At 37.5% G+C, this 20,182-nt stretch overlaps 1 protein-coding gene across 1 annotated transcript in view; it reads right to left on the bottom strand.

Annotated features, from left to right (window-relative positions):
* Positions 1 to 271: 271 nt before the first annotated feature.
* Positions 272 to 20,182, bottom strand: part of LOC135203154 (probable cytochrome P450 CYP44) — a 168,037-nt gene continuing 148,126 nt past the window's right edge. Inside the window, exons 10-11 of the mRNA XM_064232830.1 lie at positions 17,975 to 18,137; positions 272 to 8,390 (exon numbers count right to left, since the gene is read on the bottom strand). Coding sequence (XP_064088900.1) covers positions 8,233 to 8,390; positions 17,975 to 18,137 — 321 coding nt within the window. The 3' untranslated portion in view covers positions 272 to 8,232. The remainder of the gene's footprint in view (positions 8,391 to 17,974; positions 18,138 to 20,182) is intronic.

Here is a 20,182-nt window from a genome sequence, read left to right on the forward strand (position 1 = left end):
CACAATCCTTCAAATACAGTGCTATATTGACAGCAGTATGATACCCAATAGTGTACTAGTTATGGGCAACAGAGTAGATTCCTTTCATATACTACTGTAATTCCTATATTTCTCTGTTTTGCCTTACTCCAAAGTTTTCTCCTAACATGTACTGAATAATCATGTATTTATAAACAACATATAAAATTCTTCAAGACATAACAAATGCTTCAAAACCTTCATCAGCAAAGACTGCAGTTAGTTTGGGCACTACAGAAATAAAAGATCATCATCTCAAAATATAACTTTACTTCATCAAATATAAAATCTTACCATTTAAAAATAAGTAATCTTCAAAAATAAGTACATGTTTCTGTATATAGACCATGGTCTGAATTGCCTAAACAGAAATGCAATGTAATGAAATTATAATTATTTTGTGCTACTCCAAATTTTTACTGTACACATAACCACTAACAAAAAAGGCCACATTGCACATGGCAGCATACAAGTTAGTTTGGCATATAAACCACATCAAGACTCAGCTCAATATTCTAGTTTAGGCTCATGCCTCCCAGTTAGGTCAACCACCAAAACATACTGGTGTCCAGAAGCCTTACGTATACTGATAGGCTACATTACACAATACCCTGGAGCAAAACTAAGTCAGAAGACTATGGCAAAGCACTAACCAGAATACCTTCAAATAATTGGCACATATTTTGCATAGTATGCAACCTATCAAATAAAACAATAGTTGCCCTACACTAAAAAGGATGGATAAAAGAAATATACAATTAGTACCTGAAACTAGCATACAGAAGCACACAAGAAAGGCAAAAGTACATCTAGATGAAACCAAAGATCTCGGTGCAACTACAAAGTGATTTTCTTACTGTATGAACATGAAATTGTTATGTATCATCAGAAGAATATTTGCTCAGAAACTTTCAGCAGACCTTGAAGACATAATTACCAATTATCCACAGCATCAGATTAATAATACTATGGATGAAATGCCTTACTTTTCTATGTATGTACTTCATGTTGAAGCTGTTTACTCCAAATTAGGGAAACGACCAAATGAAAATTTATAAAAAGTGTAAAATCAGTTACATGAAGTTGCCATGTAGACAGAACTATTGCAAATCAATGGTTATTTTTAGGCCAAGAACATGCCAAATATAAAGCTGCCTCTAATGTTTTTGTCCACATTTATGAAAAAGATTGGATGGATGAAAATGGACTACATTTATTGGCTGACAAAGTGCAGATTAGATTCCCGAAGTGGTTTAAGCAAAGAAAAAGTGCTTGCTGGTTTTGGCCATGTACACATCATGCCTAACAATGCCCCAGAAGTATCTACAAAGAAACAATACTTAATTGAAGTAATGTATGATGATGAATGCCCGTGTTTTAACCTCTCAATGAAAACGGAAACAGGACTGTAAATGAAAACCTAAACAGGACTTTGAAGACACTACTAGTTAGGAGTGGAATAAACGGATGGTTCATATCCAAAAGCCAATAAAAAAAAAAAGTGGCATTATGCACATTCTACCGCTTAGGAAATATTGTACAACTTTGTGGACAGCGTTTGTGCAAAAACTGTCACATCACTGTTAAAAAATAATGGGATTTTATTGTGGCAAGAGAGCAATGAAAAGGAGGGCAGCAAAGAATAAGATGACAAAATATTAATTTCCAGTGATTCAGATCCAAAAACACCTCTTTACCTCCAATGATAAACAGTATTTTAAGAAACATTTCTACACATTTAAATGTGTGAGCATACATGCCTTTATTGTCAAGAGATCACAAGCTTCACTTTCTAATAAAATATCAAGCAACTTTGGTTCTATGAGCTATACCATATTACACTAAAAATTGAAACGTAAATTTTTAAATATTCCATGAACTGCTTTTCAGTACATATATGTAAAATGGAATTACATACATAAATAAACCCTAGTATTGTTGTAAAATCACATTTAATTGTACTCAGTAGAATACCACTGATCTGGATAAGTAGGAATTTTCCCTGAACATTAGCACTATTTTCAATAATGCATGTCTTTACTGATATGCTAAAGTTTCAACATATTTTTCTTATTATGTAATACATAACTTTGCTTTTTGCTAATAAAAGGCACAAAATAATGACTTACTTTCATAAGTTACCTATGGTGCAATCAAAAACAGAGAATTCTAGACAGTATGGAGTAAACAAAAAATTATCAACTTAACAAATGCTGTTGTTATTCCCAGACAAGAAAAAGTTGAGGAAATTTAGCTGAAAGGAAACATACAAGAATCCATGTGTTTCATAGCTTAAACTAAGGAGGTAAGTACATAGATAGCTAATGAAGCATGTTACTAAAACCAACATCAAAAACTGAATGATGCTATAAAAAAATGAAGTACCAGTCACAAGTTCCCCTCCAGCTTAGGACCCAAGGGTAAACCTTGAGTACCATCCCACTGGAAATGAGAGAAGACATACACTTTTAACCGAAGCAATTCTCCTTATGAAAAATGGAGTTTTAGACACCAAATAAATGTGTTATTTCCGGTAATATTCACCCATACAGACAGATAGCTGTACTTAATAATGAAGCAAATATCATTATACAGTGCTGTGATATGACCCTTCCCATCTTGTTTACCTATTTTTTAATGTATATTCTGGGATTAAAAAAACCTACCTAATAAACCCTTCAATCATTTTTAGGAAACACCTGGTATTATAAAGACTCATTTTCAAGCATAAAATGCATCCCAAAACCACAGTCAGCTTTAACAATGGCAGTCTTCATTACAACCAGGCATTATCACCTGATAACAGATGCTAACAATAACCTCCTTCCCGAGGGATTCAAACCACCAACCACCGAAGTAGCAAGCCAAGGCTTGGTCTGCACAACTGCAGAGTGCAGAAAAGGAGAAGACCCAAATGTGCTAGTGAATGTGCATAGCACAGCGGGCACTTCTTCTTCACACTTTATTATGACCATCCTGTTGCATTGTAATGATAATAAGTTATCCATTTTTTAAAGGAACCATAAAATGTGTATCAAGAAATATACAGTAAACCTGATGGGCTCACAATTTGCAGACTCAACGATTTGCAGATTTCTCTATGGAACATATATAGTACACATTATTCGCAGATAATATGTCTATTCGCAGGATTTTTCACTGAAAAATATTCACCAATTATGTACTATCTTTTCCTATCCTTTTCATGATTAAATGCACTTTTTGTGATAAAACTATTAAAATACTCAATTAGTACATGCATTTTAAGAGGACTTTTTTTTGCTTGAACTATCAAAAGGCTGTTTTAAGCATTTTTAGGGGCATTTTAAATATTCGTGGATTTCAGCTATTCATGGGGTACACATCCAAGAATCTGGGAGGTTTACAGTATAGCCTGACTCTTCATATTAAAAAAATGACTGAAAGTGCAAACAGCCCCAAACTTATAACCCGAAACACTTCACTAGTGAAGTTATACATACTGGACTGTCTGTATCACTCTTTTACATATTCACAAATAAATTTTCTTACATATTTATTTAAATTTTTAGTATGTAACATTTAATTTTCATTCATTTACTCATGTGTTAACACTCTCATTATTATTTTGTGAAATTTAATTTCTAAAGTTTTGTCAACTGATATTTTTTGGGGAAATTTAGGTCAAATGTGAGGGTACATATGTTTAGGACAAGCAGGTTATGAGTTAGAAGCAGTTATCATATCTGCTTTTCACAATACACGCAGTCCCCGTTAAGAGCGTTTAATTCTAACGACACTTAGCTAATTTTTGGGGCCGATTAGCAATTTTCATTAACGGTAAGTGGGTTTATCAGTGTCAACAGGTAATTTATCAGTATTGGTAGGAGGTTTATGACCACCAGTAAGCAGTTTATTGGCATCAGTAAAAGGTTTATTGGCACTGATCAGCATTTACGGCATTGTAAACACCATTTAATACCCTAATTATTGTGATGTTCAGGTTAAAAATTATTTTCGGTTAGCGGCGCTTGGCCAGGAATGGAACCCCTGTCATTTACTGGGGATTGCCCACTTCCCAATATCATTAGCAAATACTTCATGCAGGTCTTTATTAAGTTCTTACAATCTAGAATAACATTTTGGAAAACTAATGGAATCTTTCAATACATATAAAAAATATGTTAACATTTCATTCACAGAAAAGGAATGTTAAATACTATAGTAATATCAATAATTACTAAACAGAGAGCATTTCAGATATTTTGACCATTCTCAACAAGCACTCAGGATTATTAAAAATTGGATATGAATTTCACTACATTCTGCATTCATACATTACACTGTAGACTACCCTATCCATGGTAGGTAACATTCCAAAACCTATGGCAAAAGTGGAAACTGCCAATAACAGTGAACCATATGTAATAATGTGATTTTCACATTAGTACATAATTATTGCGACGTTCAGCTTAAAAATGATTTTCAATTAGCGGCACTTGGCCAGGAATGGAACCCGTCATTAACTGGGGACTGCCTACTTCCCAATATCATTAGCAAATACTTCATGCAGGTCTTTACCAAGTTCTTACAATCTTGAATAACATTTTGGAGAACTAATGGAATCTTTCAATATAAAAAATATGTTAACATTTCATTCACAAAAAAGAAATGTTAAATACTATAGTAATATCTACAATAATTACTAAACAGAGAGCATTTCGGATATTTTGACCATTCTCAACAAGCACTCAGGATTATTAAAAATTGGATATGAATTTCACTACATTTTGCATTCATACATTACACTGTAGACTCCCCTATCTATGGTAGGTGACATTCCAGAACCTATGGCAAAAGTGGAAACTGCTAATAACAGTGATCCATATGTAACTCCATATGTAATAATGTAATTTTCATGAACGTACATACATCCTCTGTATATACCAAAGCTTAAGCAGTGAATATACAACTAATGAACATTTTACATTATCATAATAGTAGTATCATAAAGTACACAATGATTTTTCTTTCCCTTTCTCTTTATAAAATGAAATTCTGATGTTTTTGCAAAACTCTAATGAAATTGTAATGACAACAAAAAATACAAATTACTCTTTTTACCCTCTAAACATGAATAAAACATATTGTACTACGTACAACACATTTTACAATTATAAACCTAGTATCATCTGTGTGAAAACAAGTTTGGGTTTGCTGCAGGCATTAGTATGGTCTAACAATTTTCATGTATAATTACCTGTTGACCACATGGAACCTTATAGTGTTAATTCCTCTTCTGGAGCTTTGTACTTTACTTAATTTCTTTCCTGCCCTATCTTTCCCGCCCTAGAAAGAAATTAAGTAAACAATGGAAGAGTGAATCCAGGGGTATTACACCCACATAAGAGGGGGAACCACTACTTTTCATCAGTTTTTCAGTCTTCTCCACAGCACTTCACCAACTTCTTTAACATCACCTTGCACCAGTTTCTTAATAATATATCCTCTGGGCAACCATATTAGAGTAAACAGTGTCTAAGGGATCTTGTTATTAAAAGTAATATATAGGGCAAACCATATTAGAACATAAAGGTGTCACAGGGATTTTGTTAAAAGTAATAGTATATATACATGTAATAAAAATACAAAACAAGAAAATGAAGGCGGAAGGCCACAGAGTTGGGCTTGATCCCAGAGAATAAGTTTACCTGCCTCTTACAGGCTGGGAAACTAAAAAAAATCAGTAAAAACAAAACTTAAAAAGAAAACCCCAACCTTAGCAGCCAAAAGAAAGTAATGTCCTAGCTTAATTCCAAATAGTCAATGAACATATCTCATCATTTGTCCTCTTAGAAATCCCAGATATCATACAGAAACAAAAAATGGAATGTTCAAATGCTCAATTGGCCACTTTTGTATATGTATTCAACTTCAATCAAAATGTTGAAAAACTTCACATTACTAATCATTCAACCATAGACCTGCTGCTTTATCAATCTTCTTTGATCTTTACCAACCTGTCTTCTGGTAATCTTCTCTCCATTTTCTACAACCTGATCAAATATATTTTGCAATGCAATTTCATTAAGATAATAGGGCTTGAAAGCTGACAACAGTGGATCAGATTCTATTTTCTTAAAAAAACAAATATCATGATAAAATTGATTCTTTGAATAATTACCTACTGTTAAAGTTAGCTTATGTCTTCATGCGATGGATATTCAAAATAAATAAAATAATGCTTGGCTAACCCACTAGGACAGTCTCTGTAATCATCTGTTTCCCACCGGTAGTGTTGGAATGTTTATGCTGTCAGAATTCATCATGACCACCCACTAAGATGTGGGGAAGATGGGTGGGTTTCCACTTCAACAATAGGCAAGTATCCAAATAATTAATTTCATCATAATAATAAATCTTGAATCAATTTGTATATTTCATAGCTGACAAACCTTCAGTCTTAACAATAGGATTATCTTCTAGTGCTATCTGGAAACCAGTTAAAAACAATGTCTTCCAAATCACTGCCATTTTGGACGCCTCCGACTCTGGAAGAGAAGAGATTGATGACAAGGCTTCACCCTTCTTGGGAATCAAATAAACTCCTGAGGAAGAAGGGGCTACAATACAAACATCAGCCTGGTGGCCTCCCGATACTTCCAGCGACGAATCAATGGAAGAAAAGGAAGGAGATGCAGGGACAACGCTACTATGGGGGTTGACTACTGCAGGAGAGGAAACATCGGGAAGAGGCGAAAAACCTTCCCAAGTAGGAAGAGTCAAAACCCTCCGATGTTCTTTCTTGCCATAAAACGACCTCCACTGCTCCTTAGTCCACGCCCAGCATTCCGTGCAAGGGTTCGTGATAGTACAAAAATTAGAATGACACCTACTGCACGTTATGCGAGGGTCAGTTGCTGCCGAAGCCAGAAAACGAGAACACGGAAAACCTGGAACTCCGGGGCACATACGCTGATGCCGAGAAGGAGCAGAAGAAGCCATAATATCAGCCAAACACACACCCACACTAAACACACGTGAAACGGGCAATGAACAGGGAAAAAGCCAAGAGAGGTTAACACGACTCTCCCAGGCAGTCAAAAAAAAAGACTGGCGTAGCGTCGTCGTCCTTGACCACTCCTCACCTGAGCTACGCATGCGTTGCCAGATATCACAAGATTCCATCTGCTTTTTAACCGGATCCAGCAAGGTGCTAGAAATTATCCTATTGTTAAGACTGAAGGTTTGTTCGCGTATGAACAAAACAATTAAAGATTGTAATGCAAGGAATCTGTGGCATCTGGCAACTCAGGCGTAGACAAGGTTGAGAGTGGTCAACGACCACGCATTAACCCCATGATACATTTGGTGTTTCTTCAACCGCCTTGGAGAGTGGATGAAGTTAGCCAACTACCTCATTGAATGAGGATGATGGGTTAGTGTAACCAGAGAAACAATAAATGCCAGAGGGGGAGACATACCTGGGGACGTCAACAACAGATTTAGTGAAAAGTCAATCACTACTGGGGAACAGTGATCTTCACCCACAACATACATAATCAAATGTCTAGCCAATAGAAGAATATATTCCTAAATTCACCTACTGTTTTTATCCTGAACCACATAGGTAGCATAAGAACATGGAACAAGGGAGTGAAAACGGAACCAACACAAGAAAGAAAAGATTGAGAAGGCTTATGGCTGGCTCTAACGAATTGTCTATGTAATCCATCAGCCTCTGGCATCTGCCAAATTATTCACAAAATTATTCATCCTCTCATCAGGTCACTAATTATCTCTCCACAACTAGAAGAACATAGCACACTCATGTCAAATCAAGTAGTCTAACACACACCTGGCCATCAAGGCCAACAGAAACATTCAGTTTACACAAAACTTGCTCCAGTACAGCCTAATGCTTCTACCTCTGCTTCTGTGAATCACATAATGCAAAAACAGAAAAGAACCACAATACTGTAAAGGAGAAAATCAGCCAGGAATAGTCAAAATTAATATTGCTGGTTCACACCATAAGCATATGGGCACAGAAAGAAGAATTCTGTCACAAACATAAACATTCCAGTGCCACCTGGTGAGGAAACAGGTGATTTCAAAGTCAGTCCTAGCAGGTTAGCTAAGCGTTATTTTATTTTGAAAGCCGATTGCACCTAATGATGGAAAAATGTAAGCTAATTTTAACAGTGGGTAAAATTAATTCTAAACCACAGAAATTTACTCCCTGGGAAGAAATCGAATAGGTAAGGGTGTCTTGGGTCTCAGCAAAATTCTCCATTCTTGTTCAGGAGGCTCATAACTTGTGGCTTCAATTCGGAATTTCTGCAGAAGTCTGCACATCCCTACATATAAATCCTGCTCTGCAAATCTACGTCCTGTAAAATAAATAAAAAAATGCTTGAACATCTAGACAGATATGGCCAAAGTGCTCTCCCATTCCCACAGAAGTTTTCAAAAGGGCTTCATGCATATTCTGCCTACAGTCAGACTTGCACTTAATACAAGCTGCTGACTACAGATTAATTGCAGCATCCCATTGGCCCCAGCAACATAACTTTGTCTGTTTGCCGCTAATTCTTAGCTTTGAACTCTTCCTTCTCTGCTATACAACCTAAAACTTTTCCTTATTCAAATATCTAGGTCCTCTTTTACACATTACTTGGGTCAAATGAATGAGTGTCTAGATATTACTATCAGTGGTTGGTTATTAACATGGTTACTCAAAATGATCAAACATTCAAATGAAAGGGCATAAAGGCCAAGTTCCCACAATGTCCATATATGAAAAACAAAAAACCGATAAATAGAAACTAACAAATGAATAATAAGCCTAAAAAATATACTGTTTATATAAATATCAATAATAATAATAATAATAATAATAATAATAATAATAATAATAATAATAATACCAACACCACCAGCACAACCAACCCAACAGAAACCAAAACAGCAACCTCCTTGGAAAAGGCGCCTGGAAAAGCAAATCATGGTGATGAGATCTGACTTGAGTAAACTGAAAGAGATGGCAGAAAAAAGGCTAAGAAGCAAGAAAACAAGGGAGGAACTCAACGAGAAATACAAAGTACAAGAGAGGGGACTAAACAACACAATAGAAGACGTAAAACAGAGGCTTAAGGCAAAGCCAAACACATAAGATCCAACGGTACACGAACAGGAATAAGGGATACCAACAGAACAAACTATTCGGAACCAACCAGAAAAGACTGTACAGCCAACTAAGAGGGGAAGACAACCACCCAGAAATTCCTGAAGCCGAACCAAGTAAGAGACTCTGGGAAAACATATGGAGCAATCCGGTATCACACAACAAACATGCAACATGGCTCCAGGAAGTCAAGGAAGAAGAAACAGGGAGAATAAAACAAAGATTCACAGAGATCACGACAGACACAGTCAGACACCAACTAAAGAAAATGCCAAACTGGAAAGCCCCAGGTCCCGATGAAGTCCATGGATACTGGCTCAAAAACTTCAAGGCCCTACACCCACGAATAGCAGAACAACTCCAGCATTGTATCTCAAATCATCAAGCACCCAAATGGATGACCACAGGAAGAACATCCTTAGTACAAAAAGACAAGAGTAAGGGAAATATAGCCAGTAACTACAGGCCTATCACCTGCCTACCAATAATGTGGAAGTTACTAACAGGTATCATCAGTGAAAGGCTATATAACTACCTAGAGGAGACAAACACCATCCCCCACCAACAGAAAGGCTGCAGAAGGAAGTGTAGGGGCACAAAAGACCAGCTCCTGATAGACAAAATGGTAATGAAGAACAGTAGGAGAAGGAAAACCAACCTAAGCATGGCATGGATAGACTATAAGAAAGCCTTCGACATGATACCACACACATGGCTAATAGAATGCCTGAAAATATATGGGGCAGAGGAAAACACCATCAGCTTCCTCAAAAATACAATGCGCAACTGGAATACAATACTTTACAAGCTCTGGAATAAGACTAGCAGAGGTTAATATCAGGAGAGAGGGATCTTCCAGGGCGACTCACTGTCCCCACTACTCTTCGTAGTAGCCATGATTCCCATGACAAAAGTACTACAGAAGATGGATGCCGGCTACCAACTCAAGAAAAGAGGCAACAGAATCAACCATCTGATGTTCATGGACGACATCAAGCTGTATGGTAAGAGCATCAAGGAAATAGATACAGTAATCCAGACTGTAAGGATTGTATCTGAGGACATCAGGATGGAGTTTGGAATAGAAAAATGCGCCTTAGTCAACATACAAAAAGGCAAAGTAACGAGAACTGAAGGGATAAAGCTACCAGATGGAGCAACATCAAACACATAGATGAGACAGGATACAAATACCTGGGAATAATGGAAGGAGGGGATATAAAACACCAAGAGATGAAGGACACGATCAGGAAAGAATATATGCAGAGACTCAAGGCGATACTCAAGTCAAAACTCAATGGAGGAAATATGATAAAAGCCATAAACACATGGGCAGTGCCAGTAATCAGATACAGCGCAGGAATAGTGGAATGGACGAAGGCAGAACTCCGCAGCATAGATCAGAAAACCAGGAAACATATGACAATACACAAAGCACTACACCCAAGAGCAAATACGGACAGACTATACATAACACGAAAGGAAGGAGGGAGAGGACTACTAAGTATAGAGGACTGCGTCAACATTGAGAACAGAGCACTGGGGCAATATCTGAAAACCAGTGAAGACGAGTGGCTAAAGAGTGCATGGGAAGAAGGACTAATAAAAGTAGACGAAGACCCAGAAATATACAGAGACAGGAGAAAGACGGACAGAACAGAGGACTGGCACAACAAACCAATGCACGGACAATACATGAGACAGACTAAAGAACTAGCCAGCGATGACAATTGGCAATGGCTACAGAGGGGAGAGCTAAAGAAGGAAACTGAAGGAATGATAACAGCGGCACAAGATCAGGCCCTAAGAACCAGATATGTTCAAAGAACGATAGACGGAAATAACATCTCTCCCATATGTAGGAAGTGCAATACGAAAAATGAAACCATAAACCACATAGCAAGTGAATGCTCGGCACTTGCACAGAACCAGTACAAAAAGAGGCATGATTCAGTGGCAAAAGTCCTCCACTGGAGCCTGTGCAAGAAACATCAGCTACCTTGCAGTAATAAGTGGTACGAGCACCAACCTGAGGGAGTGATAGAAAACGATCAGGCAAAGATCCTCTGGGACTATGGTATCAGAACGGATAGGGTGATACGTGCAAACAGAGCCAGACGTGACGTTGATTGACAAAGTCAAGAAGAAAGTATCACTCATTGATGTCGCAATACCATGGGACACCAGAGTTGAAGAGAAAGAGAGGGAAAAAAATGGATAAGTATCAAGATCTGAAAATAGAAATAAGAAGGATATGGGATATGCCAGTGGAAATCGTACCCATAATCATAGGAGCACTAGGCACGATCCCAAGATCCCTGAAAAGGAATCTAGAAAAACTAGAGGCTGAAGTAGCTCCAGGACTCATGCAGAAGAGTGTGATCCTAGAAACGGCACACATAGTAAGAAAAGTGATGGACTCCTAAGGAGGCAGGATGCAACCCGGAACCCCACACTATAAATACAACCCAGTCGAATTGTAGGACTGTGATAGAGCACAAAAAAAAAAAAAATAATAAAAAAAAAAAAAAAAAAAAAATAATAATAATAATAACAATAATAATAATAAAAAAAAACAGTCAGGGTGTTCTCCAGCAAACAGGTCTTCTCTAAAATGGTTAAGAAATTATACTCATGAAGTCCAGTCTCGAGAGAAAACTCATTCCACAAAAACTGGAGGATTCATAGCAAAAGAAATTGAATTTCTCAGCTTTTAAGAGTTCATTCTTGTCCTCAAAATAATTTGTATTAAGGCTAAAACATCTTTATTTTCAATTTCAATTTTTGCCATGAAAGTACCGCATATTTCTGCGTAGTATAAGATGACCTTTAGATAAAACGAGGCCAAAAATCATGACAAATTCTCATGAATTTATCTCATATCTGTAGTATAGGATCAAAATTACAAATTGAAATGCTTTTTGGAGAAAAGTGATTATTTGCAGAAATTAAACAGTACAACTATATTCATAATAATGACGACTTAAATAAAGGTTGTTTTGCTTGTTGTATCCAATAACAGTATTACTATTATCATATCGTTACTGTATTACAGAATATAAACATCATCACGTACATCATTTGCATTTGATATTGTTTACATTCTCAAAATCTCGGCTGATTTGAGTATAGTGGTACTTCGACATATGAAAGTCTCAACTTACGAAAAATTCAAGTTGCGAAAGCAAATACGATGATTTTTTTGGCTCTACATACGAAAATAGTTCAGGTTACGAAAGGCTGTTGCTGTAAAGTCCCAAGATTCGCCCGGACCACCAATAACAATTTTAAAACTTGCGCGCCGCCAACTGAGTAGACTCGCCACCATCCTCCCGCTCTCCCATTGGTTCCTGATGCTAGTCACCGCCATAAGATCCTGCTCTCCTATTGGTCAGCATCTCTCCCATCGTGCATCTACGTAGCTGCTTTCTTCGGTCACTCCGAAGCAGCATTGTTTGTGTACGCACGGGAAATTCATTCGTTCGTTCTATACAATTTCGTTTATTAACGTAAATTTGTTAGTGATTTCGTTGTAGTATTACTTTACGTATTGTGTTGTGTGAGAACTTTAGTACATACGTATACTACATAACTTAATTACATACAGTATATACGTAGTCATGGGTCCCAAGAAAGTTGCTGAGGCTCACAGAAAGACGAGGATGCTTTCTATGCAGACGAAGATGGAGATCATTAAAAAATATGAAGCTGGCAAGCGGTTGAGTGTGATCGCTAAGGAATACAGTGGTCCCCCCGTATTTGCGGGGGATGCGTACCAGACCCCCCCGTGAATAGTTAGAACCCGCGAATGTTTGGAACCCCTATGAAAATGCTAAAAACAGCCTACTTTGTTAGTTAAAACTCAAGAAAAACCCACTAAAAATGTTCATACTTGGGTTTTTTAATAGTTTTATCACAAAAAGTGCATTTTATGATGAAATTCATAAAAAAAACCAGGAATTTGTGGATATTTATCATAGAAAAATACCGCAAATGCGCGAATTTTCTGCGAATAATGCAGGGAAACATTCACCAGAGAAATCCGCGAATGTGTGAGTCCGCAAATCTGGAGAACGCGAATACGGGGGGTCCACTGTACGGCCGAAATCCGTCAACGATAGGCACCATCCTTAAGCAGAAGGAAGCCATCATAGCAGCTATACCTTCCAAGGGCGTGACTATTTTGTCTAGCAAGAGGAGCCATGTGTACGACGACATGGAGAAGCTGCTTCTTGTCTGGATAAAAGACAAAGAAATCGCTGGCGATACGATAACGGAGACAGCAAACTGCCACAAGGCCAGCGCTATTTTTGGCAATTTGATTGCCCAGGCCGAAGACGATGGAGGAGAAGGGACATCGACGCCAACCCCAGACTTCAAGGCTTCTCATGGGTGGTTTGAAAAATTCCAGAAACGGACTGGCATCCACTCAGTGGTGCGTCATGGGGAGGCGGCCAGCTCGGACACGAAAGCGGCCAAAGCCTTTATTAAGACGTTCGAGGAGATGACAATCAAGGAAGGCTACAGTTTTCAGCAAGTCTTCAACTGTGATGAAAAAACGCCTCGTCGGACGTACATCACAAAGGAAGAGAAGAAGCTACCCGGGCATAAGCCTACGAAAGACAGGCTTACGTTCACACTTTGTTCGAACACAAGTGGGGATTGCAAGGTGAAGCCCCTACTTGTCGATTATCATTCGGAGACTCCTCGAGCCTTCAAAGCCCACAAAGTGCTAAAGGAGAAGCTTCCAGTGATGTGGAGGGCTAATGCGAAAGCCTGGGTAACAAGACTTTTGTTCACCGAGTGGGTAAATCTGTGTTTCAGCCTGACAGTGAAGAAATTCTTGGAAGAGAAGCACCTCCCTCTGAAATGTCTGCTGTTGATGGACAATGCCCCTGCTCACCCTCCTGGCCTCGAGGAAGATATCGGAGTACGTATTCTTTTATCAAAGTTCTTTATCTTCCGCCTAACATCACCCCTCTCCTCCAGCCCATGGACCAGCAAGTGATATCGAACTTCAAGAAGCTGTATACGAAACATCTTTTCAAGAGATGTTTCGACATCACCAATACCACAAACCTCACCTTGCATGAATTTTGGAAGGAGCATTTCGATGTTGTGATATGCATCCGACTCATCGATCAAGCTTGGCAGGAGGTTTCGGGGCTAACCTTGAATTCTTCGTGGAGGAAACTCTGGCCTGATGCTGTATCCGCCTGAGACTTCGAAGGATTTGACATGGGCAAAGCTGGTGCAGATTCAGAAACAGTTGACGATCCTGAAACTTTCGCAACCAGATCTTGACGAGATCGTTGCACTCGGCAAGTCCATGGGGCTGGTCATCGAAGAGGACGACATCAATGACCTTCTCGAGGAGCACCAAGAGGAGGTTACAACGGATGACCTGAAGGAGTTGGAGGCCATGCAACATAACATTCAAGAAGAGTTCTCTACCAGCAGCGAGGAGGAGGAGGACGACCCTATGACAACAGCAGAAATTAAGGATGCTCTAGCTGCTTTTCATATGATGTTTCAGGAACATTGTGAAAAGTAGGCAGAAGCAATCTTCTTTGGATAGTTATTTTTTAAAAAGGCCTTTAGTAGGAGTAAGCAAAAGGGAAAAAATGCAAAGTTGAAATTGGTGAAGAAATTGAAATTTTGTAAAAAAAAAAAAAAAAAAAAAAAAAAAAAAAAAAAAAAAAAAAAAAAGCAATATAAAAAAAGTATATGTAAAAATAAAAAAAAGAAAAAAAAATTAATTTTTAATTTTTTGTAAAGTTACGTGTTACGGTTTTGTTAATGTTTCAGAAAGTTTAGTCTATTTTTCCTGGCATTTTTTAATGTGTTTCGTAAAGTTAAGTGTACATACTAACAAGTTTTCTGCTGTTTGTCCTCCTCCTCTGTCGCCACTTTCGGAGAGAGCCTCACTTGAAAGGTAAGGTTCCACATTTTACTACATACGTACGTATGTACGTACAGTATTTCTTGTATACCATGTACACTAATACACTTTATTTACAGGTACTATGTAGTACATATTAGTAGTACGTATTAAGTTAGGTATTGAATGGTCCAAATTGTTGTACTATTTCATTGTTTATTGATCAATTTAGCCTTATTATAAAATTTACTGGGTGTTTTTGTAGGGCTTGGAACGAATTAGGCAATTTACATGTAAAATGCGGTTCAAAATACGAAAAGCTCAGGTACCACTGAATTATCGATATCTTCATTGCCATTACTATTTGTTATGAGAGATGTACGGTAATTCGGAGATTCCTTTTATCATAACGAAGTTTGGTTGAACACATGCACATATTACTTCACTGTATAAGCATTGAGTAGGTGTGATTTCTCCAGTTCCAAACATCACTGCCGCCTGGCCGTTATTCGTTTTATTCACCCTCGGCTATAACCTGCAGCTTTAAATTACTAGTATGCTTTCTTGAGATCTCCACAGCATGAGAAATGAACAAAAATGAATTTCATTTTTACTTATTGAGAATCAGCAGGGTTTAACAATTTTAACGGAGCTCTTAATAAACGCTCGATAGTTACAGTAAATGATGTCAGAAATCAGCTGTTTTCAATTCGGTTGTTTATGCCAATACATGTTTACAATAATCACTTCATTCAGAATTCTAAAAACAGGAATTTTGTAGTGGAGGATGGAGGAGTATCATTAGCATTACAATCGATGAGAGAGAGAGAGAGAGAGAGAGAGAGAGAGAGAGAGAGAGAGAGAGAATGATAATTTAAATAAAACATGCTTAACTGTAATCATATTAAATGTATTATTGTATTACATTACAGGCAGTCCCCGGGTTACGACGGGGGTTCCATTCTTGAGACGCGTCGTAAGCCGGAACATCGTCAAAAATCCTAAGAAAACTGGCTATCGAAAAGTATGTCGTCACAGCCGCCTTCAACGGGGTAGCTAGGTGTGACCTATGGGTCGGCTCCCCGTATTTAGGGTCTTTTGATGAGGAAAAGGCTAATTGGAGGGGTTGCTGTGGTAGTGTTTAACACTCACCCCAGTTTTATACCGACACCTTTTATATAGGTGAGCGAGTCAGAGGCTTCTGACATGTCCAATTTAGCAGTTCTCTGGTATTATAGCAATATTTTACTAGAAATAGTGCTAAAGCAGACATATTTCACGGGAGCGACACGGCTTCCTCGCCCAGAAATAGATTTTTCCTACGTCAAAATCCCTTTTTTAATGCTTTGGGTGCATTGAAAACTATGTAAACTGCATTCTTATGGCATTTTTCATAAAAAAAAACTTTAAATATTGATTATTTTGCATTTTTGGTGTCATATTTCATCTGCCAGATGAGTGTTGTAGGCGTCGTAACCCTGGAAATAATGTCTGATGATTATAATTGAAAAGCGTCGTAACCTCGGAACGTCGTAAGCCGAGACCGTCGTAACTCAGGGACTGCCTGTATAAGAAAAAAACAATGATGCACCATTTGCAATCTAGGTTTGCTTACAGTCTCAGCTGATCGTGTTTTTCCGATATCATCATTGTCTTTAGTTGCTGAATGGAACTTAATTAAGAGATACACACATTCCTTTTGTAAATGATCAAAGTTGGGTTTAACAAAGCCGAGTCTATATGTTTTTCGTACCGAAGGACGCGGTAAAGGGAAACCATTGTTTTTATGTTTCGTCGCCATTCTCAAACAATGCTAATAATACTACAATAATGAAGATAATACTTGTACACAATCATCTTCATATGCCTGAATTGTTTGAAACAGTTACAATTTTAAATTACAAACAGCTTTGCGTGCTGCCTCACTTGATGTTTGCTGCATATATCATAAAAGCACGGAGGGAACGTGAAAATATAGTGTCATAAAATAATTTTTAAAATGCCATGAACGGTACCGAAGATGATTTGTATATCGACCGTCGATGACGAAGCCGAAATCGACTCCAGAACTAGACTGGAATCCCTAAAATCGTGGTACATGTGATCAATCTTGTGATATGTATGAGAAACCTTTAATGAAAAATAAATATTAAGTTATAAATGTTATTACTATTATAATTACTAACGAAATTTCTTAAAGGTTACCGAAAGATAAAGGTTGCTGTCAGCGCAACCGCAACTCGATATTTACATTTTCTCAGCTGGGATCGCATAGATAAATGTTTCTTTCATTGATTTCGAATTATTCTTCAAATAGGCGATTTGTTATGATGATATGCCAATATTATATATGGTAAAATGGTTTTATTACCTTTATTATAATTTTATTTCATAAAGTGAATCTTTACGTATGTTGGTGGTTAGGCTATAGCACCAAGGCTGAGGCTAGCCTACAGATACACATCTTAGAATTTAAGGTTTGATAGTTAGTATTGCAGTATAAGACGACCCCCAATTTTTAGGGTGGAATTTTAAGATTTAAAGGTCGTCTTATACATGGAAATATTCGGTATATCACAGAATATAGGAGGAAAGTTTTAGATTTACATAACTCACTTTTATTCCTCAGGGAAAATTCTGTCTATCACAGAATATAGGAGGAAATAGTTTTAGATTTACATAACTCACTTTTATTCCTCAGGGAAAATTCTGTCAACTACACACAATCTTAAACTAAAATCTTAAAACCATGTTTCCAACACAAAAATACCAAGCGCAAAAAATAAAAATCTTCAGTGCAACATTCATTGATGAGCAGCCCATTATAGCCAACAATAGTTTCTATACACTCAAACAGAAGACAATACAAAAAAACTGATCAACTGCCAACTGAAAAGTGAACTACAAACCTGCACACATTCGAGTACCAATGCTGAATGGGTTGAGTATATATGGATCAACAAGTGGTCCTACACCAGCCTCTCTTAGCCAACGCTCAGGCTGGAAACTCTTAGCCCTTTTGAAATACTGTTCGCTCTGTAACCACACATATGGATTCAAATCAACGTAAGTCTGTAAAGAAAAAGAAAAAGTGGAAATCTTCTACATACACCAAAATTAAAAATCTATCACACAATACCTCTTATTTCATATAATCCCATCAATCACACTTGTGCCTACAACTGAGGTCTCCAATGACCCCATATTCAACAGTCTTATTACAACAGTCAGAACAAGAATGGTGGTTTATGGCACACCACACCCGAACCCTCAGTACCCATCCATCTCTCACTTTTTTATAACCTAGAAATGATGTAAGACTGGGGAGGCTGAGAGAAGGTAACTCACTATGTGAGTGACAGAATTGTATAGAAGATTTATAAAAAAAAATATAAAAACAACTGGTTTCACTATATAGCCCAATCCACCATGTTCACACTCAAATTGGAATTCAGGTGTGTTTTCATATGCCTGGGAGATCCTGGAAAATGACTGAGAATTTTTTCCAGTTAGGGATCAAGGTTCTATTAATTCAAAGAGTGTGGTTCATGGTTTGGATAAGCCCATACAGTAAAAAACTAAGTAACCTGTAATTGCTAAGTCTCCTCAGGTTTAGCATAGAAATACACCCACCATTCAAGTGAGACATAGTAGTTAGTACCCCTGAATGTCTACATCTTTAGGTCTGCCATGAATGAATGGAGATTGAGTTACAAAGAAGTGGAAATGAACACCCAATGTTTTCCCAGAGGAAATACTTGTGCCACTTTGCCATCTAACACAAAATGTAGACCATTGTGATGTTTTTGTTTTAATTGGCTGACCTTAGTTCCTAGATTATACTTCTTGTAACCCACTTCCTTTATCTTTATTGCACTCCAGAGATAAAACAAGGAGGAATTCATGCTCCTGGAATCTCTGGTTCTCTACAGGGTGGTCAAACAGCCTTCCCTGGTCCAAAATCTACAGGTTGCAACAAGAGTGAAACTTATCTGCAGAAAGGGAGGTTAGTAATTTTGCTGGAGTCTCTGGTTCTCTACAAGATGGTAAAACAGCCTGGACCAGAGTCTACAGGCTGCACAAAAATGGGGTTTGCCTGTAGAACCAGTCATAATAATCTACAACACCAGCTAGTCTACTCCTACCTCCTACAATGCTCTCGAGTATTTGATGGAGACAATGCCACACTGGTTGAAGAATTGTCATTTGGAGAACACATTCCTAACTGTCTTACACCCATTACTAATGAACTTTGCTATAGGTCATCTGCTCTTCCTGAGCCAAAAAGGGGACTGCTGCCTCTTTGTTGCTGTCAAACTGTTGGTGGGAGGACAATATCATCTAAATGGAAGACTCAGTACACTCTGCTGTCTGTGTTCTAGTACGAAAACAATCCTGGCCTTGGTATAGATTCCTCTGCTCATGTCAAAAACCAATCCTGGCCATTGACTACTTCACATGAGTAAAGCTTGAACTGGGCTAGGTAGCTGTCCCAGCACTCTTCTCTACAAACTCTTTCAACTTTCTTTATCACAGAGAGAATTATTTACAACAGCACCAATACCAAAAGCTAGCCAACGATCAACAATTGATATTTCTGATACAAATTTGACTAGTATTTTGGCAATAAAGAAGCTAAAACAGTGGCCACGAAAATGTGGATTGACAACAGTGTTGGAAGTGTCTGTACCTTGGATGCATGGCAGTTAGACAGTAAGTTCCATAACTGGTGTGGTAATAATTATTACAATGTAATTAACAAGATCATTATGTCCCACTCTCACTCACACAAATTTTTCTATGGTATAGTATTTTGTTCCTGAGTGAAAGACAAAATTTAAGCAAGGTGAATTTGTAATGTAGTTAACATGATCATTAGGTTCCAATTTTAGACTCATAGGGGTTATCTAAAGGATTTATTCTTGAATAGAGCAAGAGGTAAAATTCAAGAAAGGTCAAGTTCAGAGGAGTTTGATTGATAAAGAGACTGGTTCAAAGGGAATAGATTCTGTAAATTAATTATAAGATCGACAATAGCTATAATTTTAAAATAAAAATAAACATACAAAATTTCTAAAAATGTTAATATAATACCTAAAGGATTCATACTATGATCT

This window comes from Macrobrachium nipponense, chromosome 33 (genome assembly GCF_015104395.2).
Source record: "Macrobrachium nipponense isolate FS-2020 chromosome 33, ASM1510439v2, whole genome shotgun sequence".
In the NCBI taxonomy this organism is placed as follows: domain Eukaryota; kingdom Metazoa; phylum Arthropoda; class Malacostraca; order Decapoda; family Palaemonidae; genus Macrobrachium; species Macrobrachium nipponense.